At 44.8% G+C, this 7,777-nt stretch overlaps 2 protein-coding genes across 2 annotated transcripts; both read right to left on the reverse strand.

The window, feature by feature from the left end:
• Positions 1-489: 489 nt before the first annotated feature.
• On the reverse strand, positions 490-1,512 carry LOC125540368 (putative glutathione S-transferase). The gene is made up of 2 exons (XM_048703982.2): positions 1,085-1,512; positions 490-990 (listed from the first exon to the last, which is right to left on the reverse strand). The coding sequence occupies exons 1-2, from the start codon at positions 1,424-1,426 to the stop codon at positions 667-669; spliced, it is 666 nt and encodes a 221-aa protein (XP_048559939.2). The 5' UTR covers positions 1,427-1,512; the 3' UTR covers positions 490-666.
• Positions 1,513-6,296: 4,784 nt separating this feature from the next.
• LOC125534556 (glutathione S-transferase U20-like) lies at positions 6,297-7,490 on the reverse strand. Its single transcript, XM_087540461.1, has 2 exons — positions 7,093-7,490; positions 6,297-6,993 (listed from the first exon to the last, which is right to left on the reverse strand). Exons 1-2 carry the CDS (start codon positions 7,429-7,431, stop codon positions 6,658-6,660), a joined length of 675 nt encoding a protein of 224 aa, XP_087396587.1. The 5' UTR covers positions 7,432-7,490; the 3' UTR covers positions 6,297-6,657.
• Between the last annotated feature and the right edge of the window lie 287 nt (positions 7,491-7,777).

Genomic DNA, 7,777 nt, shown 5'->3' on the forward strand with positions numbered 1-7,777 from the left:
CTCCATCCAGCTATTCTCTTCAGTATCTTATTATCTAATAAAGGCTGTAAATCTTCCCTAGACAACTTGTCAAAGTGAAGAGCAATCCCTAGATATTTAATGGGAAAGGACCCAATAGGGCAACCAAAAACATTAGCAAGCTCTACGGTTCCGTGGGGTGCTAGATTCATTGGAATGAGCTCACTTTTGTCATAGTTAATCTTCATCACGGACACTAGCTCAAAGCAGGTGAGGACCTATTTCATGTTAACAGCCAGATTAGGATCACTATCTACAAATAAGATAGTGCCGTCTGCATAGATTAACAACCCCCCAGGCAAAACATCATGACATGGACCTTTGACCAATCCAAAACATGTAGCTTTATTAAGCATTCTAGTCAATACATCCACTACAAGATTAAACAGCAGAGGAGAAAGGGGTCTCCATGCCTCAACCCTCTCTACGAGTAGGAAAGAGTCACTCTCATAGCTGTTAGTTATATATTAATATTAATGTCATCGAAAATAAGTATATATGCCGGTGTCTTATTGGTCTGCCAAAACTTATTCACGTTATGTTACGCACAAGTGCATGCATCGCAGAGGCAAACTCTGTAACTGTATGACAACGATAGCACACTAGATTAATTCAGGCGCGTACAGCTAGCTACTGAAGTCGGGTTCGCTACTCAATACCGTACAAGTGCTTGTGTAATTCGTACATCTGTGTGTCATCCGGAAGAACCGCTCTTACACTCTCCCTTTGCTTGCACCTCTTTGCCCACTGCGTGAGCTTGGGGCACTCCACGTCAAGGTCAAACCGTCCAAGCTGCTCGTACCCATGAAACATGCTTGAAAATGGGATAGTAACGATGTCTAAGAATCCGAATTCGTCGCCAGAAAAGAAGCCCTTGTCCCCGAGCACCTCCTCTAGGCGTTTGAGTTGCTCGACCAACTCATCTTTCTCCTCGCCCTTGCTCTCCAGAAACCTTACTTGGGCGCCGAACACCTAATTTCATTCAGGTCATCATCACATATATATAAATTAACGCATCGACGAAACAAAATGTACTCCAACAGAAAAGTGACAGTAATTTGCATACCTTGTGGTCAACGAAGTCAGCCCAGAACCTAGCGTCAGCCCTGTCGACTGGGTTGCCGGGGAGCAAACGGGCCTCACCCCAGACCTCGTCGATGTACTCGACGATGTTGACGGAGCCGCAGACTGGACGGCCGTGGTGGATCAGGATGGGTACCATGTGGAGAACAGGGTTCATGCGCCGCACCAGATCGCTCCTCTCGCGGACGCGGAGGTCCTCCTCGACGTACTCGAACGCCACGCCTAGCTCACGCAGCGCGATCCGCACCCGCATGCCGAACTCGTTGGCCCAGAAGTCCACGCACGTCACCTCGCTCTGCCGCCCTGCGTCCATGGCTTTCTCCATGCCCTGTCCTGTCCTGTCCTCTCTTCAAGGTGGGAAGAATTGCAACTTTGGATTGGGTCGAACTCTGGCCAAGGCAGCATGCATTGCACACAACTGGGATTTATATATAGGGGAACCAACCAGCTCCACTGGATCGATGGCATCATGGCTGACGCCTATGTCATTGGACCCGCTATAGTTTCAACAAGTAGAGAAAAGTAAACATCGATCAGGGAAGGGTACTTAATATTCATTGACACGCACCGGTTAATACTTGTTCACTTGGAAGTTTTCCATGCAAGAAGGCAGCACATGTGAGATTTACAGGAGATCCAGCTGCTTTCCATTGCATCATGGCTGACACACACACCAATAATTAAAACACTTAATTAGACCGCTGTTGTTGTATATGCCCGACAGGTGGAAAGTCGGTCCCTAGGTGATAGCGATATCTGTGTTTTGGTGGCAAACTTTGACCAATGTTTTGAGTGCTTGCCAAGTTTCATAAGGAAATGACATTCGTGGAAGTCGTCACAAAAAAACAGAAATCAATGCTCCAAAATTTCATTTTTTTTACCATGACTTCCACGAATGTCATTCCCTTATGAAACATGGCAAGCACTCAAACATTGGTCAAAGTTTGCCACCAAAAAAATTTAGAATTTTTAGAATTTTTTTTAGATTTTACAGTTCATGCTAAGATCATATGAGCCAAAACTGAGATGGGAACTAGCCAACACTTTTTTCATGAATACAAATGACATGCACATATAGGTGATGCTTTTCTAAACATTTTGATGTCTTATTTGAATATTTCTGAGTTAGTATGAATTTTTTATGAAGTTTTTAAAGTGATGGTCAATCGGTCAAAGAACAAAAGCATAAGCGGAGCAAAGTGGTTTGGGCAGGAACATGTGTTTTCAAAAACCAAAGGTAAACCTGCCGAGTGGGACACAACTAAGGGCATCAAATTAATTATCCCTTTATCTATTTCACTGCAGCGCGACATAGTATCACCCAACCCCACATCTGTACTTCAACCGATGTGCTGGTGATATCATTGTAGTGCCATATAGCCATCGATGTGCGTGGACGCTCGGCAAATCGAACGATACACACGGTGTCGTGCTGGAAGAATACATGGGGAATAGTTCGGGCCGTACAATTGCGGTAATTTTATTCTAGTAGAATTTTGTAAAGTTCAACCATGCAAGTTTATAGGTAAAACTTCAAAATTAAAAGTACCCAATAAATACAATATAAAATGTTTCACCATGTATGTAATGATGATATTATTTGGTATTATTGGTGTAGACCTTTTTCTCTACAAATTTTCTCAAACTTTATGAAGCTTGATTTTTTTTATGAAATAAATCTATTAGCATTATATTTTGGAATACACAGAGTATAGCTAGGTTAGGGAACTTCAAACTGAGCATTCGTTTTTGTTATTTAACAAGACCTCGTTTGTATTGATTTGACTTTCTCTTGTATATTTTTTCTGTTAGAAGTATAGTAGTTCAAGCGTGTTAATTTTGTGTTTCTAATAGTACAAATGTGTGTTCTTTCAATAAAGGGTGGATTTTATTGGCTCAAAAAGCAGCATCAAGAGGATACAAAATTAAAGAGCACACACCCGGTCTCTACATAGTTAGAATGCACACAGCCAACACCAACACACGGCTAAAAAACATGCCGGCAAATAGCAAAGTCATTTAAGACTAAAGCTAAGCATAGGCAAGGAAAAAAGAAAAACCCAAGTTCATCAGATCTGTGATCGGCAAATTACAACAATGACCATATCCGCAACAACTTCTCATGACACTACACTGACGATGAGGTTCTTCAACAGCAACACATTCAAGAAGGGAGCGACACTCAAGCGCCATAGTCACCGGATCCAACCATCAAGGCAAGAATCAAGGTTTTCATCCTGAAGAATAAATCCGAGCATATCCGAGCAATGCCTTCAACAAGGTAACAATGTAAAAACATCGTCATTGCCAGGTTTAACCAGCTTGGGCCAGACCTAGGTTTTCACCCCAGAGCTCGTGACCGGGTGCTCAACTAGCACCATCACTCAAGTGTTGTCGCCACCACTTTTCCGCAATCCCAGCAGCTACATGTGATGCGCCCGTCGCCACTGCACAACCAACCCTCTGCGTCAAGTTGTCGTACATAATTTGCATCTCACCGTTGTAGTCAACTATTGGATCTTTAGAGATGAACACTCCCGAAGATTTTTCCTTGACCATTGTCGTCGTGGAGCCATAGGAGGTCACTGCAGCACAGTCTGCAATCACCCTGCTCGGTCGATCGGATCTGAATCACCACCACCAAGCCATGGACCATAGTGTCGTCAGCCAGTCACCGCCCACATGAAATTCTAGCACCTCTCCATCGTGGTCCACCTCCTAGTAGAGAGCCCGACGCATGCCCCATCCCAGCCAGATGTCGCACTCGTCGTCTGCCTTCACTAGTCGCAAGGAGCAACCGACGATCCATGGATGGCTTGGTGCGGACGGGCGCATACGGTTGCCGATCTAGATTTTTTGGACCTCGGGTCTAACCGCGAGATCCGCCGATGCATGCCACATCCATGGTTCCGGCGAGCCAGATTCGTGCCCGCTCTACAAACGAGCTGCCCTGAGCGCACACATGCACCAGCAACCTGCTCCATCCTGATGCAGCACCGACCGAGTCTTGGATTAGGGGGTGCATGCAGTGCTAGCAGCTATCCCACACACCGACGAACATGGGCAAGCTCACACTCCCATGTTCAGAGATGAGGCTACGAGCTAGCTGTTATCTTCGCCCCCTTCATAATACATCAGTCCTCCAGCTCGTCCCATCGGCAGAGAAGAAATCAAGACCTCGTCCGCGTCAGCACTTCCACTGGTGCTGCCCCCAGGCAGGTGCACACCGGCAACTAAATCTCTTAGGACGTCTCCACCGTCCAAGCACGGCACGAGCCTGCGAAGGCAATCAAGAGAACAGCCAGATCTGACTCTTATAAGAAAAAGACGGGGGGAATTACAGTCCAAATCGAAATCCAGTTCAAAAACCACACCCAATAGTGGAAACTTGGGCGTGAGATAGAAATTTTTAGAGAACATTACCTAGCTCCAGAATCCTCGAAGAAGAACTCCATGCCATCCATGGCGAGAAGCGGCGCTCACCTGGCCTGGGTCTAGTGCCCACACACGACCACACACACGGCTTAATGGTCATCGCTGTGGATGGACAGGCTCACCAGATATATTTATTTTCCGAACCAACCACCACCTGATCCCAGGCCGTGAAGTGGGCCAATTTCAAAGCCGCCCAGGCAGGTCATCTTGTGCGTACGAGGCGGAGACGAAATCGCAGGCCCACGTACAAACTGTGAACAAGAGTACGCGGCACCTCTGTATATGTACTAAATAGATCTCGTATATAGTAAAATGGCAGCCATCACGCATCGCAGCGCCAAGACGACCGCTCCAGATAGCGACCTCCATGCAGCTCGTCCACCAAAACGCCCTTCTCAAACAATTATCTACTACTAAGATAATGGACGCCAATATAGAAACAAATGTTTTGGTTCGCTCAAAATAACCATTCCCAGCGAACGTTTCAGAATTGCCATGTGAAAACAGTAAAAATAGTCGTGTTGTTGTAAAGGATTTGCCGTGTTCTAAAGTAAGTTGACATGTTGTATGAAAAGATTGTCAAAAAAATTGCCATGCTGCAGTAGTGTATTTGTCATGCCTTTCCAGGGATTTTACATGATTGTAGCATGGAAATTGCCAGTCCAAAAAAGGAAAATGGCGAGGATGGCCATGCTCGGGTAAATATATTAATAGTACGATCTCAATTACCGAGAGCAATTTCGTGGAAATATAGTAAACCAAAATATGGTCCATTGTAGCCCTAAACATCTATATATTTTTTATATAATGTGTTACTATATATAGCTTATTCTACACCCCTTAGTAACCCTATATACAAAATCTAGTAAAACAGTGTATAAAATATAGTAATTCGGAATTTTTCACTTCCCAAGTTTGTAATTTACTATATTTTATATAGTGTGTTACTATATTTTGTATGTACCGTTACTGGGGTGTAAAATAAATTATTCGACACTCACGCTTAGTTTAGCATTACTATATATTCCTATTTCTTTTTTAAATCCTAATTCATGTATTTATCTATATTCTATAATCATCTCATCTTCGAAGGACACCACAGAGTAAATTGTGGCTAACAAAAGCCAAACCGCAGCGGTTTTACTATTGAAATCGATCTTGAGCTCTCGGTGTGATTTTCTGAGGTAGAACATTTCAATCCCTCAATCTTGATGTGGCTTTAGTACCAGATGTGCTCGTAGGCCTTCGGGCCCTTATATATGTGCCATAGCTTTTCCTCCAAGTGATGTAAAACCGACCCAAACTCCAAGTCAGTTATGATCAAGGAAGGTGTGTCCTTAGTCCACAGGATCCTAAACTCCTTTGTGTGTGTATCCCAAACCTGCTCATCCTTTCCTATCTATTACGCACTGAAATAGGGCCTTCTTGAACGTCTTCATGCACTGAAGATGGATATGCCTTCATATGTCTTCATGTCTTGTATTTATGAAAGCAAATGTATATTTGTTAACAATATGAACTGTTTATTTATTTATATCCCACTAAGAATCTTTTTAATTGTGTTCCAAATATTGGCATCTAGTATTGGTATAAAAGATTTCCATTGGCCAAATAAAAATGAATAGGCACTTCTACTATGGATGGAAATGCAATATTTGGCGGAAGTTTAAATGATGGTCAAGCTTTTTAGAAGCTAGTCAAAGCAAGGTTTATATGTTATTCTTAAAATTATAAACGTGAGCGGAAGAGAAAAAAGTGACTAAATATATGTTGCATGTTTAACATTATTTTAGAAGCTATAGATCTTACATTTTGAAATGGGCTGGTGTATTGCCCTTTTTGACTTTGGGTCAAATGGGTAAAATTACTTGCACTAATTCGATCGAAAATAAGCACATATGTCAGTCTTTTGCTGGTTGGCCAAAAGGTTATACAAGTGCATGCATCCATCGCAGAGTCAAACTCTGTTTCTTTATGACAACGAGAACTTGTGTATGCAAGAAGGTACAAAGAGCTAAAACTTACATACTATTACGGAAAAAAATAATGAAACCAAATATATAGATATACAATAGCGCACTAGATTAACTCAGCCGCACGCAGCTACGGAAGCCGGCTTCGCTACTCAATACCGTACCAGTCCTTGTGTAATTGGTACATCTTCGTCTCATCCGGAAGAACAGCTCCGACACTCTCCCTCTCCTTGCACCTCTTCACCCATCGCATGAGGTTGGGGCACTCAACCTCGAGGTCAAACCCTCCATGCTGCTCGTACCCACGAAACATACTTGAAAATGGGATGAGGACGATATCCAAGAACCCGAATTCTTCGCCCGAAAAATATCCCTTGTCCCCAAGCACCTCCTCCAGGAGTTTGAGTTGCTCGACAAGCTCTTCCTTGGCCACATCTTTCTCCTCGCCCTTGCTCTTCAGGAACCTTGTCTGAGTAGGGAACACCTAATTTCCAGGTCATCCACATAGATTATCTTCCCACAAATTTGGTATGATTTATTAAGTCAAAAAGTTGCAACGATAAGAAATATACCCGCTGCCTACCTTGTGGTCAACGAAGTCGGCCCAGAACCTGGCGTCGGCCCTGCCGGCCGGGTCGCCGGGGAGCAAGCGGCGGGTCTCGCCCGGTGCGCTCCAGACCTCGTCGATGTACTCGAGGATGTTGAGGGAGCCGCAGACCGGACGGCCGCGGTGGATCAGGATGGGCACGGAGCGGTGGACGGGGTTCATGCGCCGCACCAGGTCGCTCCTCACGCCGACGCGGAGGTCCTCCTCGACGTACTCGAACGCCACGCCTAGCTCGCGCAGCGCGATCCGCGCCCGCATGCCGAACCCGTTGGCCCAGAAGTCGACGCACGTCACGGCGCTCTCCCCGGCGTCCATGGCTTTCTTCGGGTATCTGTGGATTCTTCAAGGTAGGTAGGAAGTAGAAGAAGCTTGGGTGGAACTTGTTGCGTGGAGGCATGCAGCAGGACAACTGGGATTTATAGGCGATCTAGGTCCACGCCATGGCATCATGGCTGACGGCTGCATCTCGATTGACAATGTAGGGTTTGAACTTTCAAGTATTTTTATAGGTATCACGGCCATGCACAGCGTGTTCCATGAGCGCACACTCATACTCTTTTGTTGTTCCACGTTGCGGCCAATCTAGCACTAGCACCAGTTCATCAAAAGTATTTAACAAAAAACTATCACATTTGTGGTTGGCGTCCCGCTGAACTAAAGT

Source organism: Triticum urartu, chromosome 2A (genome assembly GCF_056163025.1).
Source record: "Triticum urartu cultivar PI428250 chromosome 2A, HENAU_Tu73, whole genome shotgun sequence".
In the NCBI taxonomy this organism is placed as follows: domain Eukaryota; kingdom Viridiplantae; phylum Streptophyta; class Magnoliopsida; order Poales; family Poaceae; genus Triticum; species Triticum urartu.